At 40.1% G+C, this 27856-nt stretch overlaps 1 protein-coding gene across 4 annotated transcripts in view; it reads right to left on the bottom strand.

Annotated features, from left to right (window-relative positions):
- LOC133411656 (uncharacterized) overlaps window positions 1-27856 on the bottom strand; it is a 181242-nt gene that overhangs the window by 70150 nt on the left and 83236 nt on the right. For all 4 annotated transcript variants that reach the window (XM_061694256.1, XM_061694260.1, XM_061694257.1 and 1 more), the window contains 2 exons: window positions 18507-18801; window positions 11134-11253 (listed from right to left, as the gene is read on the bottom strand). In XM_061694256.1, coding sequence (XP_061550240.1) covers window positions 11134-11253; window positions 18507-18801 — 415 coding nt within the window. The remainder of the gene's footprint in view (window positions 1-11133; window positions 11254-18506; window positions 18802-27856) is intronic.

Here is a 27856-nt window from a genome sequence, read left to right as displayed (position 1 = left end):
ATTTTGCATTAGAAGATTTATCTCGAATGAAAGAAAAATATGTAACTTTTACTGAATAAGAAATTATAGCTAATTTAAGATAAAATTGTTAGTAACAGGCAAGAATCATAAAATCCAGAACAGAAGAGCAATACTTTTTTTTTCTTGTTTCTTATTTTAAGTTTGTACAACTTCTCAATTTAGGAAATTACACCATTTTAAGTTTGAATGGGCTGTTTCTTTTTGCACCGCACAAACAATTAAATGTGAATAACTCTGTTGAATCAGAGCTACATGACTTATAATTGCATACCATGAAAATATAGTTTATTTTAAGACTGTCAAATATTTTCCATGTAGTATATAGTGTAATTTTCAACTTGCTCTTCTGGATGAATGTTATTGTTTTTAGTAGGCAAGTGCACAGACATTTTTGGAGGCAGGTACTCAAGTCCAAAAAGGCCACCCATCGGCAAAATTATTCATACAATTAAGAAGAAAAAAAAAAACAGTAATTATGTATTATATACTTATTTCTGTTAACACAATGAACAGTAATACAACTATTAACAAAGGGTGTGAAGGGAAGCCACAATTAATATACTGTAAGTCTCCACATGGCAGATTTATTTTATGTACAAAAAAGAAAGAGAAATCACGTTAAAACTTTTTTCCCCACTATTGGTTAACCTAGCGTGTACCTGTTCCTGTAACGCAAATGAAAAAAGTACATTTTAAGAGAGGGGCAGTAAAAAAAATAAACAAGTGAGATAACGTGGTTGTTGGTTGTGTTCAGAATTAAGCAATTACATTCCAATTCATGTTAAACTGAAAAAAAAAAATTAATAAACTGTCTTATTCTAAACTTTTCTTCCATCCATCCATTTTCTGTACCGCTTATCCTCACTAGGGTCGCTGGAGCCTATCCCAGCTATCTTCGGGCGAGAGGCGGGGTATAGCCTGAACTGGTCGCCAGCCAATCCCGGACTAATTTTACTTTTTTTCGTTTTAGATTTAAGGTTGAATTGTTTTATTTCAAGAAAATGTGTTCTACTACAAGCCTTTTTTTTTTTTTTTTTTTTACTGTTTACAATTCACAAGTAAGATTTAAATTCTTAAACTAAGTAAAAAAAATATTTAATAATGAAAACGTACCACTTATTTTAAGCAAACATTTCCTACATATCATAAATTTCTTGCTTGTAAGAAGCATACTAAATTCATAAGTGGTATGTAAATTATTTTAATTAAGTACCGTAATCTCTTGTGTATAATGCGCATTTGTTTCCCCTCCAAAATTGTCAAAAGTCAATAGTGCGCATTATACGTAGGTATAGGGGAAAATGGAAAAACCTTTCACATTTTATAAATGTATACCGCCATCTAAAGGTAATGAAAAAGCTGTACACATTCATTCCAAAATGTCACCGCCACCTAGAGTTTATGAGAAAGGTGTACAATTTCATTTTAATACGTCACCTAGTGATTATGAAAAAGGTGTAGACTACACTTTCATTCCAATGTGACAGGGGTACTTTGACTGCATATATATACAGTTGTGCTCATAAATTTACATACCCTGGCAGAATTTGTGAAACATTGTTTTTTTTTTTTTTAATACACCTGAACAACAACCATCATTCATTTCCTTATGGTTATGTTTTGTTTAATGCTAATCCTTTTCTGAAATGCTTGACTGTTAAATTTCAATCCCATTAAATAAAATGTTATGTTTCACCTGCCCCTTCATGTTTTCTTCAAAGAATTGTACCAATCTTACGAATTCTACCTGGGTAATCAAACATATGAGCACAACTGTGTGTTTTCTAATTTAATAAATAAAAGTAGGGCGGTGAATTTCAAAATAAGAGCAAATCAATAAAAAAGAAAGTATTACATGTTCAAATAAAGTGCATATCTTCAGAATAATTACAGAATTTTGAGGTCAACTTCGGGGGTGCGTATTATACATGGGTACGCATTATACACGAGAAATTACGGTAAGACATTCTTGAAACATGAAACTATACCACTTATTTTAGACAAACATTTCTTAAAATTCTTGCTTGTAACGAGCAAATTTTTCTAATTTTAAGACTTGTTACTGTCTTAAAGGTGCTATATTTATAAGCTTACCGCTAGGTAGATTTTTTTTTTTCTGCTCAAAATAAAACAATTTGACCAAATTTGAGGACATTTTGCTTCCTTCTAGAGAGGCTTTTTTTTGGCAGTGTACAAGGAAGGCCCACTTTCTTTATCCCCAATTTTCCTTTTTTGGGTAAGCTTGTAGCTTCTAGTAAAGGCTGAGTCAGATTTGCCTTGAACTCTTCCTTAGTTCTGCTGCTTTACACTGCCAGAGGACAGCGTAATGCATTGAACTCCACTTCCCCCTTCTCCCTCTCATCTATGTGCATTACTATATGTATTGCAAAGTGATATGAACCCTCTGGTAATTTAGTGCTTTCTCATCTTTTTATGTTTCAACAGTTATTTTAGGATATTGGACTGTAATTGCAGTCACATTCTGTAACAACCTTCGAAATACACTTAGTAAATGGAAAACACTGGACATACACATTTACAGCACAAAATATGATATCTTTTTTAATCTTGCGGCAACCATCAAACCCCCACCCAAACACCAATTCTAGGATGCACGTGAAGAATAAGTGACTAACACAATTTGACTGTGTTATCCATATACAATGACTCAAGGGCCTGCCATTCTGATGGCACTGACATGTTCATTGACATAGTCAATTAGTTTTGAGAGATAAACAGGATTTTGAGCGAAAGACTGGCTTTTCTAGGTAATCCATGGTGTTTTTCTATTTCTACAAATTGTTTTGAGAAATGCACCTACTTTTTTGCAACAATTATTTGAAGACTGTACCAACGTGACTGAGAAAAATATTATATATTCTTTTTTTTTTTTACCCTATTAGTGTTTTACACACGTAAACAACTGAGGTACATTACTAGCCTTTTTGTTTTCCTGACTTTGTATTTATAATGTAAATAATATCGTATAGTGTAGTTAGGATAGGATGTGTGAAGAAGCCTTCCTGGAAAAAAGCAAATGACAGACCATGAAAAACAAGTAGTCTGAGAGCACAATACTGTATATTGTTATGGGTAATGGCACAGACAAATGCATCACACATAGATCACCTTCCCTGTGTAAATGAGCCCATTATGTTGTGGTCTGGATGACACGACAGATCACGTTCGGTCATATTCAATCTAGCTGTTCTGAATAAATAATGTCTACATATCTCTGCATGTTTCAAAAGTGTGGCCGGCTGAGTGTGTACATTTTGAATATGTCTGCCCATGATTGAGCCATTGAGAAAGAGGGTGATTGAAAAAGGGAGACAGAGCAGTGAGAAGAGGGTAGACATGTTTGGAATACTAAACATTGTCACATCTACTGCACATTGTGCGGGAATGGCCTTGTACTGAACAATTAAAAGCAAAAGGAACTGCAGATCTCGGCCCTGCATAGGTAGCCTGAAATCAGCAATCAATTGGTAAAGATTGACATTCACTAAGCAACACACCAGCGTCAGTCTGCGTCCCATGTGGGCAAAATAAAGGGTGTCTTACTAAAATCCGCAGCCTCACTTTGACTTGAATTGTATGCGCGTAATTCAATCAATAAAGCATGCGTCAAGCACTAATCCAAATCCTTCACCTCTGATCCACAATTTCACTCATCGGTTCAATGCTTATGGATAACCATAAAACTGTGATCTTAATACAATTTAAAAAACTAAGGTGTCCTCTGCCAGTGTGACCCTTTGCTTGTCCTTGAGTGACTCATATGAGGTAGAAGGATATTGAGATCACACACAGCACACTAGTCCTTTGAGCTCTCAGTAATCTGTTAACTCTAAGAGTCCACTACCCTTTGCTGGCACACTTCTTTTTGATTTACTTCATCCAGAGGTCAGAACTTGAGAGCTATTGCGGACTTTGGTTGTGTGGACACACGCCCCTGAAAGCAAGACTACATTTCTGCCAACTCCTACTGGAATGTTTATCGGTCGATCTACGAGTTTCCGCCGCAGGGTGTCCGGGCTCTCCCTTAGAGATAGGGTGAGAAGCTCGGTCATCCGGGAGGGGCTCAGAGTAGAGCCGCTGGTCCTCCACATTGAGAGGAGCCAGATGAGGTGGCTGGGGGATCTGATTCGGATGCCTCCAGGATGCCTCCCTGGTGAGGTGTTCTGGGCACGTCCCACCGGGAGGAGACCTCGGGGTTGACCCAGGACAAACTGGAGAGACTACGTCCTTCCGCTGGCCTGGGAAAGCCTCGGGATCCCACCGGAAAAGCTAGATGAAGTGGCTGGGGAGAGGGAAGTCTGGGCGTCCCCGCTAAAGCTACTGCCCCCGCGACCCGACCTCGGATAAGCGGTAGAAAATGGATGGATGGATGGATGAACCAAAACCTAACTTAGGGAGGAGTCTGAAGCTGCTCTAATAAAAAAGGATTAGAAATGTTCTTGAAAATTGTAGTTTATGATTGTTGCTGCTCGTTTAGTTCCACATAAAGACTGGAGTTACGCTGTAATATTAACCTACCATGTTAAGCGTGCAATGCATTGTGGTTTGATGATTCTGCAGAATGACTAACAGCTCGGTTTGAACAGTAAATAGTTGCCCTTTATTATATGAGTTCCATAATGAGTTTATTGAATCTATTCATTATTTGTTAACTATGAGTATTGTTCTATGTACCGTGAGTGTATCTTTTGTCATGTTTAGTTACAGTATGTCCTTTACGTTGCTTACAGGTATAGTGGCAATTCTTATGTTTTCTGAAGTTCTTCAGCAAAGCAGTCAGCATTAAGCAGCCTCGGGTTCGGCTGCTTGGTTTGCGGCAGCCTTTTAGCAAACCGAAAGAGCCCCTCCTTTGCCTTGTGTAACTCATTATTGCCGCAATAGTAATGTGCAAAGTCTTGAATAATTAACTTAAATCTGAATTCTTGCTTCAAAATTGTAACGCGTTCGATTACTCGTTAACACAAAAAAGTGGTCATATTAGAAGAACGTGTTACTTACTGGCATCTCTAATGCCAAGTGGTCAAACATATGTAAGACGGATAAATGATAAGCATGATGAGAAGTACAATGGGGGATATGTCTATGTCTATTTGTGTGTTTATGCCAATGTGTATTTGAGTAAAGTCAAGTGGCAAGAGCAGGGCTATGAGAAAGAGATTTTTGCATTTTTGGGGGCGGTCCACAGACAGCTTGTGTGCATGCTCTCCTGGATTTGTAAGTTGTTTTAGTTGTGTTTACCCACACTTCCGCAAGCTGTGTGTCTGTGTGTTTTGTGTGCACACCACGCTCCTGATTAAATCCACCTGTTTGCCCATACATTGTGTTTGCAATGGACCATCTCGAGTAAACTTGCTTTTCTGTTGCATACGTGCACTTGTCAATTCATATTTTGTGCATTTTTTTTTTTACACCACAACATTAGGCACCTTTACCATACTTTATCATAAAGCAACTGTCAAAATGTCCGACCAAAGGGTCAATGTGACAAATAAATAACTTCATGCAACATAAGGTTAACAATGTTTTTGTTTATAAGAGGACTGGAAGTGAAACGTTAAAAAGTTGTGGAATTGACCTCCTGCATCACTTATTCAAAAATAATGCATTCATGTCATGTGAAAGCTAAAAATATTCTCAACACGTGAATACTTTAGAAGTACCCATTTTGGTTCAGAAGATAGAAGAACTATCCATCCATCCATTTTCTGTACCGCTTATCCTCACACGGGTCGCGGACGTGCTGGAGCCTATCCCAGCTATCTTCGGGCAAGAGGCGGGGTACATTTTCTATTTTTCAGAACAATCAAGGAGATAAACGATAAAGGTAAAATAAGTAGCCATATGAACACAGCTTCAATTAAATTATTACTAAAGTCAGGTAAAGACCCCAGTCTCCCGGCTAATTATCGGCCCTTATCACTGACTAATGTAGATATCAAGATTATCTCGAAAGCCCTCGCAGCGAGACTTGAAAAGGTACTCCCGTCGATAATCCACTATGACCAGACAGGGTTCATTACAGGTAGAAGTTCCACAAGCATGTCACAGTGTAAACAACAAACACAATGCAATCATCATGTAACTTGATGCAGAGATCGCTTTCAATAATGTTAACTGGGCTTTCTTGTTTGCAGTACTTCGCAAATTTGGCTTTGGAGATTCAATTATACATGTGATAGCAACATTACACAATTCGCCAAAAGCGACAGTCACCACAAATAGGATTACTTCACAAAGTTTTACTTTACAAAGAAGAACTAGACAAGGATGTCCACTCTCACCAATTCTATTTGCAATATTCATCGAACCTCTTGCTGCCATTATACGTCAGAATGCTAATATTAAAAGGTATCTGCTCGTTAGTGACTGAACACAAAATCAATCTGTATGCTGATGATATTATTCTTTATTTACAGGAACCCAAGTATTCTCATCAGGCAGTCTTCAATCTCATTAAAATGTTTCCACAAATATCAGATTACTCTATCAATTGGACAAAATCAGCAATATTCCCAATAACAGCAAACACGTGGACTCCTGCAGATCAAATCCCAGATGACCCTATTCCTATAGGAAACATTAAGTAATTAGGTATTAATATTTTGCCAAAACTCACAGAGCTAACCAATCTAAATTACACACCACTTCTAGAAAAAAAAAATCTCAGCAGACTTAATATGCTGCAATAACTTGCCTATATCACTACGGGGAAGAATAGCCACAATAACAATGAAAACCTTACCTCAAATAAATTATTTATTCTCAATGATTCCGTTAAAGCCCACATTTAAATGGTTTCAAACATTAGATTCTGCTGTAATACATTTTTATTCAAAAAAATAAGAAAAATAGAATCAGTCTATCCAGTCTTCAGAAAAGTAAACAGGAGGGAGGCCTAAATGTTCCCAATTTTAAACACTACTATTTAGCTAACCAATTACAATACCTCATTAAATGGGTGCACCACAACGAGGAGTGTGATGCTTGGCTAGAATTGGAACAAATAGACTGCAACAACATCAAACTCCCAAAACTCCCATTTATTTCCACAAGTCTTAAATGCCATAAATGCTTCAAGAACCCAATAATCGCATCCACCTTAACGGCTTGGTGGCAAAGTTCAGAATCTACAGGACCTCAATTGGCACTCAGTATGCTCTCCCCAATGTGGCATAATCCAGATTTCGAAATTAATAATAGAATATATTGCGTTGGAAAAAATATCAGCAGAACGAAAAAATCTATTACATATATACGTAGATAGCTGGTCACCCTTCCTCAACATGCTAAATCTAGACTCTTGATTCCTTTGCCTGGGGATGGTGCCATCTGACAATAAGACGACTATTTTGTAAGTGTAAAAGTAAACTTTTGACTTCTGCATTCTTTGTTTTCGAGGTTGTTCTTTAATTATTATTCTATTTGTCAATCTCTTTATTTTTTTTCTTATTCATTGATGTACTTGTGTTTTTTCCCTTTTTTACTGATTTATTTATTTTCACTCATTTATTTGAATTTTCCCTTTTATTCTTTCTCACATTTTAGACCGATTTGCATGGTGAAAGGACATGTATGGAGTGGGGATCTTTGCTGTTCCAGTGTCTGTGGGGGCATGACTTTCTTCACTTCTGCCCGACGTCGGGGGGGGAAGCACTGGAGTGACCTCCCGGAGAGCAGTGATGATGTGATGGTGGCTGTGCCTAGCAGACCTGCCCACCACCCCACCCCGCCCAAACCTCTGCGGCTAACTGGGTAACTAACCCTAACCTCAATGTGGTGTGCCGGCTCGGCAACTCCGTACACCAGTTGACTAACGCATGCGATATGGTGTTCATTCCCTAAGAAGTTCCATAGACACGCTATAGGTCTTACAGTGAACTCCGATTGAAACTACAAATACATTTAATTTTCCAACTACTGACCACTACTACTGAAATACAGTGGTATATATTTATAATTTATTCCTATAAGTTAAAAAAAACGAGTTTGTTTAGACCATAATTTGATACACTGTCGCTGCCATGTTTAGCGTGCGCAAAGAATTCTGGGAATGATGATGTAGAAGCGTTGCTCTCCGCTTAGCTAAGCTAGCCACTAGCGAACAACTTTTATCGTCAGTGAAAAGACTTAGAAATGCCATACTGCGCCGCTTTGTGATGCAATTTCCACAGAATGCAAAAAAGGAGGTAAGCATTCATAGCTTTCCCAAAAAGATCAAGTTGAGGAAACGGTGGAAGGATGCATCGGAAGAGTTGCGCTGCCGAAAGATCCGCGGTTGTTCGAAGCCTTTGATCGCCCCCAGCTCATGAGAGAGCTCACCGGTGTGTCTGGGTATAAACGACAGCTTAAATCCAATGCAGTGCCGACTATCTTTCCTCACAAGGAGCCTAAATGGCCGAGTTAGATGAGCGAATGCCGAGCAAAAAGATGCGAAAGACAAGAGGCACTTGATCAGCCCATTTTAGCAGCAGCAGCAGCTGTTGTAAACAAACCATCGCCACCGGACACTGAGTTAGCAGTGAAAAATAGTAAAATAGGTACGCATACAACTTTACTCAGTTATTACTGAATACATTTACAACAGTCGGGCAAAACGTAGCACCATGGGCAGCGGCAGGAATGAAACGGAGCGCTTTACAACAGATACTTTCTTTCTCAGTAGGCATTGGCAAGCAGTAGCTGCAAATACACCACTGAAAATGACCAACTCGAGAGTTTCTTCACACCTGTCATCTTCATCCTCATTTCTTGTTTCTTCCTCACTCTCCTCATTTCCATGATCACACTCTGGCTCGAACTGAAATGTTCGAACAGCGTTCATCGCTGCCAGGGGCTGCTACTGTGGCTACCGCTAAAGACTCCGGGCGTCGGGCACATCCCTATTTGACGTCACTACCCAGAATGCACTGTGACGGAAAAAAAACAATGGCGGCCGACGTTGAAATTACATTTTGTAAAAATATAAAAATCTGGAAATGATTATCGTATGTTGTATCTTATTGTTATGTTACTCAAATTGAAAGAGATCATATATACCAAACATGTCATTGCAATCAGAGTTCACTTTAATTGCTTGTGCTGGGACCACATACCAACTCACAGGTTCTTACAGGTGTTTAGATACTAAAAAAAAAAAAAAAGAATCCCACCGCACCACTCGTCAGTAGCACTGCCTTGCTCATTTCCCACATCCTGTCTTGTCCTTTTCTGTCCTCTCTCATCTTGTTCTCTTGGTTAGTTATTGCATGTTCTCACTGGGTGTGTCCCCCATCCACAAATAATAACACGATTTGACTTTTATAATGTTACTTGTGGTCAAATACTGTCTCTCGACTGTCTCACTATTGTACTGCTGTGGTTCACACCCCTATTCCCCTTTTCCACTCCGTCGCTCCGTCTGTCCCCTAAAGCCTTTTTCTGTTCGGCTGCATTTTCAATAAACATCAGAGAAATTTAAAACTTTTAAAATAAGCAGAGGGAGTATTTCAAAGTCCCCTGCTGCACAACAAAGCTGTTCCTGCACAAAAGGCATACAGATCCACAATTCTGCAAGGCCATGCAGCTGAACAGGACAGGTTACAAAAAGAAAAAGTGGTGGTACTTCCATCAAACTTCGATTTTGAACTGCGACATGATGACAGTATCCATGCATCAGATGGATGCATTTTAACACCCATTATTATTTTTTCTCTTCACTGTTGAATAGAAAATACAGAAACAATAAATTTGTATTTTATTAGTCCATGGGAAAAGAAAAAAAAATGAGTGTGAAGATCAACCACAAGAGGTAAAGAGATTGATTCATCCACAGAAGGATTTGGATTTCAACTGGCCAAGCAACATTTTCCTTTTGTCTCATTTTAGTTTGAAATTCAGGAGTTAAATTTGACAGTTCATTAAGAAGTTTTATTCCTTCCATTAGTCACTGGCAATGAGGTGCATTAAGTGCAATGGGGTGAATTGGTAATTGAATTAGATTTAGGATTTTGAGGGAAAAAAACAATGAATATAATGCAAGAAAATATGTTATTGTCAATAAGTAGTAACAGAAACATAATATACAAGTTTGTAATTTCCATTACATCAAGCTAAGTTTTAGATTTATTCATGCTTCATATTTCTCCACCAATAAATGAGGTTGTCACTTTTGGTTTAACTTTTCTTTTTGCTTTTTCAGAGCTCTCAAGTCCATGAGGCCACAATTGCAGTTTCTGTAATCTGCAGTTTTTACAGGAGCAGGTGATTGGCCTACTGCCCAACCCCAGCACCTGGTACTCCTAGGTGGTCTCACATCCAAGTACTAGACAGGACCGACCCTGCTTAGCTTCCAAGATCAGATAAGATCGGCATTCTCAGGGCAGTTCCCGGGGACTTCTCATTTTAACATTAAATAATTAACGTTGTTACATGTTCTTAATGCCCTTTAATATGAATATTTTACTGAAAGTTACATTCTTTCAAATGTATTACTCAATAATGAATCATTTAATTTTTGTATACCACTTAAAGTGCAACTATTATCTAACTTTGGAAATATACAGGATCTAACCCGGCACTCAAGATTTTAATTCAACACAGGCAAAGTAGGGTGCGTAAAATGCTTTTCTTCCTGCTCAACTCAGCCAATGACAGGGACCACAGTTCAGGGGTCAGCACCTTTCTGAAGCCGCCCTGTCCCACTTGATACTGCCTAATGGTGTTTGTTTACATGCAGTTTGCTGTCAGCTGCAGTTGGGTACGTTGCTTTTTATGCTCCGGGCAGGAGCACTAATTTCAAAGTAGTTCACATTGCTTGTAGTTTGGCCAATCAAATGAAACCCTACGCATGCACAAACTAGGACTGCACAGAGAATGGTAAAATAGATTTAAAAAAAAAAAAAAAAAAAAAAGACCACACTTTGTGCAACTCGATTAATTTGTGCATGTAAACTTAGTCCGTGTCAACTACTGATGACACAGCATCAGGACTAACTTGTGGTTGAGTATCTTTTCAGTGTTCCACATACTGTATTTTGGCTTTGCAAGTGTTGTCAGGCGTGAGTAGCACATGGAACCGCTCACACTCCCGCTCATATATAGAAACACGCTCACCAGTCTGGGGATCGACAGAGAAGTACTGCTGGCCCTGCACCAGTGTGTACACGAGTCTGGCACTGTTCCCATACGTCGGGTCATCAGCATCTGTCGCTGTCACCTGGATTATCGAAGTGCCTGCAGGTAGAAGAGAGGAGGAGGCGTGGAGGAAAAGAGGGAATTACGGTTGAGAAATACTGTTGGACCAGGCCAAGTCGAAATAAGAAATATCTGGAGTGAAACAGTAAATATGCAGCGCCACTTTAGGAGTATTAGACAGCTTTACCCCCACACATCCTCTCCCACTCACACATTTACTATCTTTTCCCACACAAATGTGCGACAAATACTTTATTCACCTAATCTAAACACCCACACAAACACACCCTCTCGCTCGATTACCGTTACCCCCACCCTCCGACTCCCACTGTCTCAATTCATTTCTCTTCATCTCCGTCTCCAATTTCTTTTTGCTCCCTCGTTCATTCTGCCGCTTTCACGGTCCTCCACTTACTCCTCTAAATCTTCTTTCTACGCCTCACAGTGTCAATCTGGCAGCAGCATTTTTTAAATTAGTGAGCAGGGAAAAAATGGAAATAAACAAAATCCAGAAAGCATTTCAGATGTTTTGCATTCCATTCCAACACACACATATTCTATATTTATACTTAGGAGCAGATGACTGATATTTTTCTGTGCGTCTCAAGCCAAACTGTGTGGGAGGAAGAAAAGGAATGGTGAGAGCAACTCCTACTGTATACCTGATTGAAGGCATAGCTGTATGACCAACAATAGAGCGTGCAGTGCTCGCGCATGCGTGCGTGTGAGTGCATGTCCAATTTCAGTGCAGTTTGATCCTGTAACTGGTTTAATAAATGTCCATTATAGAATATATAAAATTTACAAAACTTTCTCTAAATATGAGGTCAACCAGCAGAACCATTATTTTCAATCTTGGAGGTTCCACTATAAAACCATCCATTCATGCACTTTCTTATTGAAAATTAATGAACTTAAACTTGAATTGACCAAGCACCAGTTACGTCACGACGCCACAATTAAATTGCACCGGCAGCTGGCTTCATGAGCCTTACGTGGAATGTCCAGCATTTCTATATGATCTGCAAAAATGATGGTCAAGTTTCAGAAAAGTAAGGTAAAATCTTCAAAGTAGTACGTTTATAGCACAATGGATATAGTCCGACTTATTTGTTGTACTCCAAATTGTTTGAAAACGATATTTTTCTCCCATTTTCCTAAATAATTGATACAAATGACAGTTGGCGTTATTTTCAAGTCTTCAACCGTCAGAATTAAATTCAAATGTTTTTGAACAAACCTCCCCATGATCACAGTATTTTTTTGAAAAATAAAAAACTTAAAATGCAAATTGTTACAGACAACAACATTTCAAGACATTTTTGACAGGTTATACAGAACTGAAAATAGGATTTGATTGAATTTGCAGCATTAAGAGTAGTGGTGTCACGATTTCAGTCATTATATCAATGTACCGATTTACAGTGGGTACGAAAAGTTTACAGACCCCCTTAGAATTTTCACTCTTTTTTTATATTGCAACCATTTGCTAAAATCATTTAAGTTACTTTTTTTTTTCCACATTAATGTACACACAGCACCCCATACTGACAGGAGGGGGGGGGGGGGAACTTAATTGTCGAAATGTTTGCTGATTTATTAAAAAAGAAAAACTGAAATATCACACAGCCATAAGTATTCAGACCCTTTGCTGTGACACTCATATGTTGAACTCGGGCGCTGTCCATTTCTTCTGATCATCCTTAAAATGGTTCTAAACCTTCATTGAAGTCCAGCTGTGTTTGATTTTACCGATTGGACTTGATTCGGAAAGCCACACACCTGTCTATATAAGACCTTACAGCTCACAGTGCATGTCAGAGCAAATGACAATCATGAGTTCAAAGGAACTGCCTGAAGAGCTCAGAGACAGAATTGTGGCAAGGCACAGATCTGGTCAAGGTTACAAAAAAAGGATTCTGCTGCACTAAACGTTCCTAAGAGCACAGTGGCCTCCCATCATACTTAAATGGAAGTCGTTTGGGATGACCAGAACCCTTCCTAGAGCTGGCCGTCCGGCCAAACTGAGCGGTAAAGAAGAACCCCGAGATCCCTGTGATCACAAGATAAATAATAATAATAACAATCCATATTGTATTGTAGGAATTGTACGGCTTGAAGTCTCGTATGCTTGTTTTCGTTAGCATTAGCAGCTAGCTTTGAGCAATAACGCAAAGTTATACGGCGGGCCCGCCTTGCGCGGTCTGGGCTTCCGGTGTACATTACAGTCTGGTTTCGTCAGTGTAATGTTCTCAAGAATCAGTCTTGTACAGTATTTCTTTTTTTATTCACTTTATTTACCAACTGATCAGCATACAGCTTGCATCTATTCGACATCAAACTACATTCTTCTTCGTGTCCTTTTCTTCGCCTCTTTTTGATGGAATATTTTTACGTAGTGCGCTCTGGTGTTCCAACTGAGATACCACAGTTAGATAAAATTGTACCTAACACATTTGTGTTCCTCTTTTTTGAAATGAGTGCCTGATGTTTTTGATAAAAGAAAAGTCAGGTTTAAACTGAAATCTATTTGTGTTTGAAATTGCCTCACTGGAAATGTTTGTAGACAAGAAAATGCTGTATGCCAATGTGAATTTAAGAAAAATACTGTTGACTGTCTAAAAGAGGAAACCAATTGGTCATTCGTTATTAAGTGCAATGTCTCGTTTTATCTTGTGTATTCATAATTGTACTTTATCCAAGCAAAAATGATACTTGATTATTCCGATAGAATTGTCAGTGGAATACTCAGTTACTAATTGCAGCAACCTATCCTCACTGGGGTCACGGGCGTGCTGGAGCCTATCCCACCTGTCTCTAGGCGAGAGGCGGGGTACACCCTAAAGTGGTTGCAAGGGCACATATAAAAAAAACAACCATTCACATTCACCTAGGGGCAAGTTAGAGTCTTCAATTAACCTACCATGCATGTTTTTGGGATGTGGGAGGAAACCGGAATACCCGGCGAAAACCCACGCAGGCACGGGAGAGCATGCAAACTCCACACAGACGAGGCCCGATTTGAACCCGGGTCCTCAGAACTGTGAGGTAGCTGTGCGAACCAGTCGACCACCATGCCACCAAAATATATACATATTAATTAAATATAAATATTATACATTACATATCCAAATTGGTAAAATGACGAGAAAGGACTCGAAAACTCAGCGTACGACTCACGGCTTGACTCGGGACTTGAAAGCAAAGACTTGAGACTCACTTGTAACTTGCAAAGCAATGACTTGGTGCCACTGCTAGGAAATAACGCACTGGATTTAAGCAGCAGACTTTATATGGATGTATGTGTGCATTTGTTTTTTGGGCGCTTTTAATGATAAAGACATTACGCGTAAATGAAGTTGTCCTGTCTTTGATGTCGCAGGGGATCATGGGAGTATCAAACAGTGTAGTTTTTTGGTTTTTTTTGTTTTATTCTGTTGAGTGGGCAAGTCAGAGAAGCAAACCACATCTCCCATGATCTCCTGCAAACTGCGCAGGGGATCATGGCAGGTGCACATGTGCAATGCAGGAAATATCACGGAGCATTGAGCGAAGCACTAAAGTTAACTCGTGGAACATCCTGCAAAGCTGAAATAAGAAATATGGATGCATTTTGATTTTGCAGTAATCAAAAACAATCGAGGATCAAATATGGCAGACATGCAAAAAACCTGTTTGTCGTCTCCAAGTCGTTTGCGAAGCTGCTATCAAATAAGGTGTCGTATGTATGTTTGATCGAAATAGCTTTTGATTTCAATAAATATGAACTCTCAATGCTGAAAATGAAAAAAATTACTAATGTCTGGAAACTCTGTTGGAAACTCAGTTTTTTGTTTTGTTTGTTTGTTTTTCAATACATTTGAATTAAAAAAAACAACAACATTTGAATTATATTCTGAATTGATGATTTGAAAATTATGCCAACTGTCCTTTGCCTCAACTATTTAGGAAAATCTGAGAAAAATGCCCATCCATCCATTCATTTTCTGTACCGCTTATCCTCACTAGGGTCGCAGGCGTGATGGAACCTATCCCAGCTGACTTTGGGCGAGATACAGGGTATACCCTGAACTGGTCGCCAGCCAAACGCAGGACACATTCAAACAAACAACTATTCGCACTCACATTCACACCTACAGGCAATTTAGAGATTTCAATTAACCTATTATGCATGTTTTTGGAATGTGGGAGGAAACCAGCGTACCCAGAGAAAACCCACACAGGCAAACACAACCCAGGCGAGGCTGGATTTAAACCCGGGTTCTCAGAACAGAAGCAGACTGTGCTAACCAGTCGTCCACCGTGCCCCCCGAAAAGTATAATTTGCACAAGAATTTGGAACGCAGTGTAAATAGCTAAGTCTTACAGCTAACGGGTTAGTTCATTTCCGATGTTGGGGGGCCCACGACAGCAACAAACGTGTAATAATGGAAATTACCTGAATAAACATACAGGAACTGCTTTCTTCAAAAGCTTACATTTTTAAATTGCGCAATGCACTCATGTCAAAATATATCAAGCGATGTCACAGCAAATGGGGCGCACTGATAATAACTTGTTGTGCGAGCTTCCATCAATCCACCCATATCTCTCCTGCAGTAATTGCTTATTAATATGGTGTCGCAAGATTTTGGTTCCTCACTTGCATCAGTTTTCCTGGCTATCTGCTTTCGTTGAAACATGTTTTTTGTTCCGATCTAAAGCAAATGCAATCTTTTACGGGTACGAAAATATTCAGTCATTTTGCCAAGGCTGGCTGTATTTAAAAAAAATACAATAAAATAAAAGTATTTTAAAATATAAAGTTTTGCACATGCAGTATTTCAAATAATACAAAGCAATTTTCCTTTTAGAAAGCAATAGTTCAATGTTCATCTTTGGAACATCTTTTCAAGGGGCAGAGAAGAGTTTAAATGTAGATTAGAGCACTTTGTCCAAGATTTTGTGCAGCCATGCTTTGAATTACAATCTCAAAACACTTTCTGTCACTGCAAATCTTTCTGCAATATAATAAAAAAATATATATTCCTATCTCTCTCCTGGTCTCTTCATTTCTATTCCAAGCATGCCTGTCATATTTTACATGATCCTTTAGCAGTCACGGAAATTTTCACAGGTCACTCTAGTGTTGACATGCATGCTGGTGTCTGTACTTTGCAAGTGATAACAGATTTTTTTCTGCCGAGCAGTGAAGTTAATTAAAATTTAATCATTCCATCTATTTTCCATTCTGTTTGTCCTCATTAGGGACACAGGGGAGCTGGAGTCGATCCCAGCAGACTTTGGGTAAGAGGTCGGGTTCACCCTGGACTGGCCACCATTCAATCACAGGGCACATACAGACAAACAACCATCCGCATTCACATTTATACATCCTGACTGTTGCACCAAACAGCAGTTCAGAGTACTCACCGTTTTCCTTGGAGGGGGTGCTGGAATGAGAGTTCACTCAACCAGTCTACATGTGTTTTGTGGACTCCATGATATGGGCTGCTCAGTCCCTCTACAACCGGTGTCAGAGTTTGGTCCGCATTGCCGGCAGTAAGTCATACTTGTTTCCAGTGAGAGTTGGACTGCGCCAAGGCTGCCATTTGTCACCGATTCAATTGATTACCTTTACGGACAGAATTGAGAGGGTCCGGTTTGATGACATCAGTATAACCCTGCTGCTTTTCGCAGATGATGTGGTTCTGATAGCTTCACTAAGCCGTGATCGACCAAAGCCTCCCTGGAATTTCATGCAGCCGAGTGTGAAGCAGCTGGGATGAAAATAAGCACCTCCAAATCTGAGGCCACGGTCCTCAGTTGGAAAAGGGTGGAGTGCCTTCTCTGGATCAGGGAGGAGATCCTTCCCCAAGTGGAGGAGTTCAAGTATGTCGGGATCTTGTTCATGAGTGAGGGAAGAACGGAGCTGGAGATTGACAGGCGGATCGGTGCAGCGTCTGCAGTGATGCGGACTCTGTATCGGTCCGTAGTGGTGAAGAAGGAGCTGAGCCGAAAGGCAAAGCTCTCGATTCACCAGTTGCACGTTCTTACTCTCATCTATGGTCACGGGCTGGATGGATGGAAGGGCTGAATAATTTTGTTGATTTTGTATGTTGGAAAATAGCAATTGCTGCGTATTGTTGAAAAAAAAAAAACTTTGGTAGGGTCTCTAATATTCTGTAACAGAGTAATATCGAAACTGGGTGTGGCTGACTTGTTTTCACAATTTTTTTATTATATGCACAAGCACAGCCCCTTGCAATAGGGGATATACTGGAGCAGAATTATCATCAGTTTGTGGAATTTACTATTTGCAGGTGGGGGTCAAGGTAGGTCAGAGTCGTGCCATTGTCTTCTCCTTTTCTTTCAAAAGAAGCTCCGTTTCATAATGAGCAGAGAAAGTCCAGAGAGGTTCAGGCTGGGAAACTGCGGAAGTGGCAACAGCGCAGTATGCAGAATCTGAACTTGAATAACTATCACGTTTAATAGGCAGATTACGTGCACTGGAAATCTGCAATAAAAGTTGGACAGTTCGGGACAGTGGAAATCATACATTTTGTCATATGAGCCTGCATGACCAGACTACAATTGCATGTCAGAGATCATATATGCATGTATAAATCCTTTTTCTACTTTGTGGTTTGTATTTGTATCTAATGGTATTACAGTTTGAACCATACCACGTGTGCTAGATGTTAAGCATTATGGGAAGACAGACAAACAATAATATGGCAAGAACACGCTCTCAATGGCAGAGATGGTTTTTTTTTTTTTTGGTTTTTTTTTAACACAAAGAAGGACTCGGGGGAGGAGGAAGATTGAGAGCCATGGAAACTTTTTTTCTGGCAGAGCATGTACGGTGTAGGCCTTTAGTTTATGAACTGAACTATGTGTTTCTATCTGCTCAGACTTGCACCATTACTTTACTGAGTCCAACTCAAATGTAATTAAATCACCATGCAAATGTTTAGTATTCATTTGATGTAAATTGTAATACAAAAACAACAACAAAATCTGTTATTAGTTATTAGTGGTCTAATGTTCGCTCTAACTCTAAAAAGGATAAAATAGCCGCAGTGACCGCTTCACGATAATTTCAAATTATTAATGAGTCATTTATGTAATCTTGTTACATGTAATTAGTTACACCCCAATCGATAAAGTCCTTTGAAACCCATCACAGCTTTTCTCCAATGGAAACATAAATAATTACATAATGTAACGAACTGTTCTGCTTAGTGGTGATCCCTTTTGACTCTGACTGCTGATTTTTATTTTATTTTTTTAAAGGTATTTAAATCCCTTACCTATATTTGCCATCTCAGGCACGGTGGCGCTGTAAGGGCCTTCGTCAAAGACAGGTGGGTTGTCGTTGATGTCCTGCACCCGAATTATGAACTGTGATGAGGGCTCGAGGGCACGGTCCGTCTGCCTGTCGGTGGCCGTGGCAACAAGACGGTACTCATCCTTCTCCTCGCGGTCCAGTGGCTTGGTGACATGGATGTTACCGGTCTTCTCATCGATCACAAAGACAGAGCCGGCCCCCTCGCCACGTAGGACATATTTAGTGCGTCCATCATTCCTGTCCATGTCAGTGTGGAGCTAGGGAGGAGAAGACAGATAAAAACATTTAAATCCAAATCAAGATTAAACACCAGTTCAAACTCTCCATTCATCAGTTTTCACTACTCCGCATGCTGCTCCGGCTGGCGAAGGGACTGCAGAACATCCCAGGTGAGTGGGGCACTCAGTGGGAATTCATCCCATGCCAACTTCATAAAAGCAATGTGAAAGACTAAGATTCCTGTGGTTCCATTTTTAAAAAATCAGGAAAGACAAAACAATTTGCTTGTCCTCTGCAAGCCTGCATGATAAGATGAATTTTAAAATATGCATTTAATAAACAACACCTCCACGTCGCATAAACACAATATACAGTATTTACATGGTCATGCTCTTTTCTCTGTTCATACCTATACAGTATAGTGGTTATGAAACGCATTCTGTTTCATCTCAGTAATATTGCCAACACATGCCGTCCTCGCTTAAAGCCTCTCTTCACTTCCAAGCGGCTTCTGGGTGTAGAACTTACAAGCCTTACTTACAATGCACATGGATTGATCTGGCTATTTAATGAAAACTCCAAATCAAAGGAATAATGAACAGTCGACCAATCAATTATTCCCTAACTAATAGGAATGTGTGGGATGAGTCCGGGAGTGCATGGCAGAGGGACATGCTATATTCGATCTCAGCCTTCTGTTGAGTTGTATTAGATTAACTCCTCGTGGGATGCTAGCGTACCATAGCTCCCAGGGCTTCTGCTGAAGCAAAAGATTCAATCACAATATGTGCACAATAGTGGCTTGAGTGGCACCCAAATCACGAAACCAGGCAATGTGAAACGGCAATGTCTATAAATTCAGGAAAGCAATGTTGCATGGCAACAGCAAACTGCTTTTTGTCAAAGAAATGAAACTGGCTAGTGCGAATCAACATTTTCTGTACTTTGAAAATGGATTAAGCCTTTTTCAATGAGCAGGTTGGATGAATGCACCAACTTACTGGGGTCAAGAGTCAGTAGGTTTTTAAATTCCTTTGAGTAAAATGAAAATAAGAAAATTAGACAACAATGCTGTCCGATTAAAGAATTGCAGCAAAAACTTGAACATCTTTTTTTTTTTTTTTTTTAACAAAATGGTATGATGACTACATTTTGCTTCACAAAAAGTGTGGACAACGAACGGCGAATTTTTATATTCAACAGCAATGTATTAAATTGTGTTGGATTAAATATATTGAAGACAACAATACCAAAGCAACAAATTACTCATTATAGTCTTCCCAGGCAATAAACAAAAGTGTAACATGAGGCAACTGCTGACATTTGACCACATTTTGTGGCCTAATGTGGAGCCTGTTGTTGATGTACCATCTTTATACAATATCGCCAGTTACACCGAGAAACAGATGACTACCTTGTAACCACCTCAGAGGATAATCCCACCAATTCAATTTTTTTTTGTTTTTGTTTTTTAAAACCTGTCCTGTTCAGCTGCATGGCCTTGCAGAATGGAGGATCTGTATGCCTTTGTGCTGGAACAGTTTTGCTGTGCAACAGGAGAGTTTGAAATACACCCTCTGCTTATTTTTAATTTTTTTAATTATTCTGATGTTTATTGAAAATGCAGCTGGACAGAAAAGGGTTTTAGGGGACGGACAGAGCGGACAAGGGGACTAGGGGCGAAAACCACAGCAGAACAATAGTGAGAACGTCTAGATATTTCAATACAAGTAACATTCCAACAGTTATTTTTAGATTTGGTGATGTGGGGGGGAACACACCCGTTGAGGTCATGCAATAACTAACCAAGAGAAACAGATAAGAGAGGACAGAAAAGAGCAGGACAGGATGCAGGAAAATGAGCAAGGCAGTGCTTCTGTCGAGTGGTGCAGTGGGATTCTTTCTTAGTGTCTAAACACCTGTAAGAACCTGTGAGTTGATATATTAGTATAACCTGTGTTGTTATAAGTGATTCCAGCAGAAGTAATTAAAGTCTATCGTGTTTCTATCGAACTTATTAGTGACTGAACACCATATCACATGCATGTTAGTCAACTGGGGTACGGAGTTGCTTAGCCGGCACACCGAGGAAGGGTGAGGCCCCCCCATCACCCAGCCACCCACAAGGGGGGGGGAGTCAGCGAGCCCGTCCAGCAGGGGACCCAACCAGGGGGACGCTACCGACCACCCAGGACTCAGGGAGGTCCCGAGCCTGACCGACGTGCCCCGACCAGTCCCAAGGGGAGGGGCAGGGGCACCAGACTGCCGCCTCCACGCCCATCCATGCTTCGGTAGGTAGTTCAATTGTTATTTGCTTGTCAAGGTAAACATTAAATAATGTTCTCCTCAAATACATAACTTTCCAATTCCCCTTTGTTAAAAGTCGGAATGTGTTGCTTCATTCTATAACGTAGCGTTTAAAACAAACTTTTATTTTAGCTTGTATCGCGAGATGGAATAATATGGAATAATAAACACACAAAAAGTTGAAATCCCAACTGAGAACTATTGAATAAAAAAACAACATACTTTAAGCAACCTACTGTATATGTTTATGTGTGGACTAGGTATGTCTACCTGTCACCCTCCTGTCCAGTACTTTTCAAAATAGGTATTATTTTGGCAAAAGCAGTCATCATTGAATTCCAGACAGCTACTCTGTCAGGTGCTTCATTACATTTGTTCACATTGTGTCACAGCTGACTATCTGCTGACTAATAATCTATTTTCTAAATGTGGGGCTGATCGTCACTGCTATGTTTTTTGGAGCCCACACTACACCTACATCTACTGAATATTTATGGAAGAGATTCTGTTGTAGACAGATTGCACTGAAACATGTCATCCCATGAAATATCATATTTCACATCAAACCTCACATTCTGTAGGCATGTGAGCCATTTATATTACTATAGAAAAATAATCCAGGGCAAAGACCAGGAGTTCGTGCCAAACATTGGCAGAGTATCTTCCACAATCCTAAAATTTAGATCTGCAGTACTCAGGCAAACAACAAGTGGTAGTTTATAGCTTATTCTTCAATTAAAGAATGGCAAACACATTTGCCCGTTAAATTGCACATCATGTGCCCAGGGAGACTCCACATGGAATAGACCGGAAAGGACAAAGCGATTGATTTTAGATTGTTTAAATGGATTGTGTGTACCTACTTATTTGACACTCTCTTATTTGTGACTCAGTCTCTCATAATCATCAATTAGCACCTTTGCCCAATCACTTTTGGGTCTACAATTGCTATTTCACCTCAACACTCGTCAATGGCCTGTGACAGCTCCTTGTCACTATAATCTATCGTCCGATCTCTCTTTTCTTCAACTTGTTCCCCATCAATGGACACCCACAGAAGTTCTGGTGCAGAATCAATCTCTCACACTACCCTTTTTCTCCCAGTAGTATTGCGGCAACATTTATTTGTGCAAAGTCACTTGCGCTAAAATCTAGAGATATGGTCTGTTATGAATTGAACAATGCAATGTAATTTATACATTGAAAAAAACGTATAAAAGAGGAGAAAAATTAGATCATTGTCAACCTAATTGCTGCTGTGCATTTTATACACGCAGCCTGTGAATAGGTTGATTAATTAGATATTTTTTTTTCCACAGTTGTTCACCTTAAATTCCATCTATCCCTACATTTTCGGTTAACACTTGGGGGAGAAAAACATAGCCAATCCTGTTACCAAATGATACTCATGTATCATTGAAAATGCAGTGCTTTGCCAAAATGCTTCTTGCTCATGCTATGCAAAATATGAGTTGGTGTGTGTATTATCTCAACTCAAGAACAGAATACAATTGAATAGGCTAAGCTAATTTTTAATCGGTCTGTCCAAACACACACATAAAGTAAACATCTGGTTCTCCATTTTCATACACATGTAGTATGTAGTAAATATCTGATAACGTAAACATCAGTCGATCGAAGCAAATACACATACTGTATATGGCTCTATTTTTGTGAACTGAGGAACTGGGATGGACCCAAAAAATTGGCATATCCTGATTTTCGTGCAACCGCAAGACTCGCTGCGCATGTTTGCCAATTTGGCAGACTGGTCTCCGCCAAGACGGGCTGACCGGCGCAACAAGGGTGTGTCCTTTGACATCTTCCCGGCACATATGACAATTTGCTGACTGAAAGTCAGTCTAAAGTCGTCTTACTCAGATCACATCTAACTTTTGGTGCAAGGTAGACTAATGGGCTAACGCCATTTTGGTAAATTTGACAAGGTGTGAGCTCCATGGACGTGTCAGATGTAATTCATTCATAAATACGAGAACAGCGTGCATGAAACCCTCTGAATCATTGTAGAACTCAATGTATTGAACGCATTATTATTATTGTCATCATTACTAAGTTTTTTTCACCAACACAGATTTTAGGTCTCGTTCATCATCCATCTTATGCTGTGACGAAATACACTAGTGCAATGGACTGGCCAGAACCTCCTGGGATGCATGGTTTCTTTCTCCTCTGAATGAAGACCCATTAACAATCAAAGTCTTAACAGCCCTGCTGCTTAACGACGGGACTTAATGAGCTTCTTAATGAAGCCCAGCATCATTACCAGAATGAGTCGTGGCAGTCGTGATGGAAGGGTTTTCTCAGATTCATTCTGCAGCACATGACGCTACAGCTTCACATCTATTTACAACCACAATTCCAATGAAGTTTGGACGTTGTGTTAAACATAAATCAAAACAAAATACAATGATTTGCAAATCATGTTCAACCTATATTTAATTGAATACACTACAAAGACAAGATATTTAATGTTCAAACTGATCAACTTTGTTTTTAGCAAATAATCATTAACTTAGAATTTTATGGCTGCAACATGTTGCAAAAAAGCTGGGACAGGTGGCAAAAAAAGACTGAGAAAGTTGAGGAATGCTTGTCAAACACCTGTTTGGAACATCCCAGAGGTGAACAGGCTAATTGGGAACGTGTGGGTGCCATGATTGGATATAAAAGGAGCTTCCTTGAATTGCTCAGTCATTCACAAGCAAAGATGGGCCGAGGTTCATCTCTTTGTGAACAAGTGCGTGAGAAAATAGTCGAACAGTTCAAGGACAATGTTCCTCAGCGTACAGTTACAAGGAATTTAGGGATTTCATCATCCACGGTCCATAATATCATCAAAAGGTTCAGATAATCTGGAGAAATCACTGCATGCAAGCGGCAAGGCCGAAAACCAACATTGAATGCCCGTGACCTTCGATCCGTCAGGCGGCACTGCATCAAAAACCGACACAATGTGTAAAGGATATCACCACATGGGCTCAAGAACACTTCAGAAAACCAATGTCAGTAAATACAGTTCGGCGCTACATCCGTAAGTGCAACTTGAAAGTCTACTATGCAAAGCAAAAACCATTTATCAACAACACCCAGAAACGCCGCCGGCTTCTCTGGGCCCGAGCTCATCTAAGATGGACTGATGAAAAGTGGAAAAGTGTTCTGTGGTCCGACGAGTCCACAACTCAAATTGTTTTTGGAAATTGTGGACGTCGTGTCCTCCGGGCCAAAGAGGAAAAGAACCATGCAGCATCTGTGATGGTATGGGGCTATTTTAGCGCCAATGGCCTGGTTAACTGCCACATCTGTGAAGGCACCATTAATGCTGAAAGGTACATACAGGTTTTGGAGAAACATATGCTCCATCCAAGCAGCGTCTTTTTCATGGACGCCCCTGCTTATTTCAGCAAGACAACGCCAAACCACATTCTGCACGTGTTACAACAGCGTGGCTTCGTAGTAAAAGAGTGCGGGTAATAGAGTGGCCTGCCTGCAGTCCAGACCTGTCTCCCATTGAAAATGTGTGGCGCATTATGAAGCGTAAAATACGACAACGGAGACCCCAGACTGTTGAACAGCTGAAGCTGTACATCAAGCAAGAATGGGAAAGAATTCCACTTACAGAGCTTCAACAATTAGTGTCCTCGGTTCCCAAACGTTTATTGAATGTTGTTAAAAGAAAAGGTGATGTAACACAGTGGTAAACATGACCCTGTCCCAGCTTTTTTGGAATGTGTTGCAGCCATAAAATTCTAAGTTAATGATTATTTGCTAAAAACAATAAAGTTCATCAGTTTGAACATTAAATATCTTGTCTTTGTAGTGTGTTCAATTAGTACAGATAGGTCAAACATGACTTGCAAGTCATTGTATTCTGTTTTTATTTATGTTTAACACAACGTCCCAACTTCACTGAAATTGGGGTTGTAACACTGACCTCTCCACATTTTTGAAGCCCCAAAGATTAATACAAAGCAATAGAAAGTATTTCCTGGGTTTGAGTCTCGGCTCTGGCCTTGCTATGTCGGGTTTTCATGTTGCCTGTGCTTGCATGGGTTTTCTCTGCATACTCTGGCTTGCTCTCACATTCCAAAACTTGGAGTTAAAATACAGGGCCACAACCCAGCAAGCTTAATACTCTCAGTTGTTCATAGGTGTGAATGTGAGTGTGAATGGCTGTTTGTCTGGATGTGCCCGGCGATATACTGACAGTGTCAGCGTCATGGGGGGGGCATGCGTGGGTCATGCCCTCACCCCAAATGACTTAGTGCCCCCCTCCCGGATGAGTTGTGCCCTGCCATAGGTCCCTGTGTAGCCTTTTCATGCCAATCTTTATGTATAGTTTATTCAGTCCTAATTGATTTATTCCAGCGACTAACTGTGAGCTAAAGATAAAATCGAATCAAAACAAAATAAGAATGTGAAAAACAGTGTTGATCATTTGCATATAGCACGGTCATTTCCTGTCCAAGTAGGTAACACGTGTCTCATGAGCGAGCTGACTGCTTTCAAACTTAGCCCAGCATTTGGCGCCTCTACAGCAGTAGACTGTAAACTTTGAGAAACACGTTTTCAGTCCACAAGCGCATAAATTCTATAAAAGGCCTGTGTTAGTTCAGCTGACGCTTGAGGGATGTGATGTGACTCAAGCGAGTGGAAGGACAGTAGGACGCCATCGCCAGTCGGTCACATATAAAACAATGCCCAGAAGGCCAACTCAACGGTGTCAATGTCAACCGTTGAATACTAGTTTTATAATGTTTCATGTTGAACGTGTGTGTGACTGTGCATGTACGCGTGAGTGTGAGAGTGTGTGTGTGTGTGTGTGTGCGTGTGTGTATGCGTGCACAGATTTTTTTTGTGTTAAAATGTGCCCGCCCCCCCCACGCCGACCAAATGCCCACCCATCAGACGCACTCTGACGCCGACACTGTAAACTGGTGAACAGTCCAGGGTATGCCCTGCTTCCCTCCCAACATCAGCTCTGACAGGCTCTAGCTCACCCACAACCCTAATGTATATAAAATGGATGGATGGATGGATGGAAGGATGGATGGATTCATTTTGAAGAGAGGTGCCTTGGCTGTTCAAGATGCTGTCTGTCTTGATTTGTGTGGTTAAGATTCAGTTCTCTTGTTTACTTTAGTGCCAGCTTTCTTCTGCTGTGACTCTAGTGTAACATTATTGGTCGCGTCGACCGTTTGTCATTCGTTAGTCATCCCGTGCCCACGTGTTTAATAAAGCTCTGTCATCTTTTTAATTGTTCTACCGCAGTCATCTGCTTTGGTGTATACAATTCTACGTGTCCGCCTCATTACATCAGATTCGTAGTATTTCATTCAGTTTCAATACACAAACAATACTATAACACAACAGCTACCAGATATTTTACTTCAGATACATTTTAGTAATAGTATCACAGTTCATAACTTCTGTATCTGTGGTTGATAAATGAAATCAATGGGAAGACGATATGAAATGCCAGTTAGTGTACTATAGAGTGGCTGTGTAGAGCATTGCAGAGCTCAGACAGTGCACAGGTGATAACAGTCTCTCATCTTGTCTGTAAGCCTGTACAGCAGAGGATACTAATCATCCTGCGTGTGGTAATTTAAAAGAGATGCAAGCCAATGTGACAACTACAAGCACCACAGGCTTGTCAAAATTCTGCCATGTGGCTGCTGGAAGTATCACAGCGATCTGGGAGTAAAACAGCTCTTTAATATTAGCCATGGAGTGTGAGGGCAGTAGGGAGAGCCTATCGATTTACAACAGGTCTGCCAATTCAGAGAGGTGTCTCAAGAAAGAGCAGCAATACAGCAGCAACGTGAATCTAAGAGAGGACCCATATGACTCGAGAGAGCCTGAAATTAAATGACGGCTTGACCATATGACATAGATTGCTTTTAAGCAATTAAAGGGGAAATGTAGATAGAGATATTGAGACATATACATTCAGTTTACCGCTAATGACTCTAAATCAGTCTGACATGCATTACAATCGCTAACCAATTACAAGCGACCATCCCCCCCCAAGCTGAGAACAATAAAGGACTAGCCGACGACTTGAACACCTTCTATTGCAGATTTGACGTAAACTGGTGAGAAGAAAGAAAGAAACAGTTGAGAGCAGGGCAGGAAGTGTGGGCTGGGCTCAGGCCGCGATCTAAGCAGCATAATTAAAGTCAACAAGTCTTGTGGCTTGCTGATTGGATTTGCTCCCAATCACTCCCATCTGGTGGACCGTGGATCCCCATCTGGCCCTACGGAGAGCTGGGAATAACTCACACCTTCACAAATATATATGTACACAAGGGAATCCCGTTGGAACTCAAATGATTTTTATATACATTATCTCTTCAATTCAATTTCACACTTGTTCTTTCACATAAAAATATATCATGTATACTGTATATACATAGATATCATGTATTTATTTGAGCTAGGAACAAGTAAGTTTATTTTCAAGTACAAAAAAAGAAACTATTGCCGAATGTTCACATTCGAATGAAAACGTTTTTTTTTTTTTTTATCCTGACAAGTACTCCAATGCTTCTGTTTTCATCTGCCGCCATTTTGACTTACTGTGCATCGCTTCATAAAGTGTGTTTTTAAAAAAAACTAAACAAAATGAGCTCTCTGGTGAAGGAGGCCCAGTCACGGATACAATGGAAGTATCACCCCCCCACCCCAAAAAAGGAGTCATCGCTGAAGACAGGGGGCACGGCATGGCTACAGATTTAAGAGCAATATAGGGAGAAAGTGGATACA

Source organism: Phycodurus eques, chromosome 13 (genome assembly GCF_024500275.1).
Source record: "Phycodurus eques isolate BA_2022a chromosome 13, UOR_Pequ_1.1, whole genome shotgun sequence".
NCBI classification, from domain to species: Eukaryota; Metazoa; Chordata; class Actinopteri; order Syngnathiformes; family Syngnathidae; genus Phycodurus; species Phycodurus eques.
Note: the sequence above shows the minus strand (reverse complement) of the source record. Positions and strands in the feature narration are given on the sequence as shown.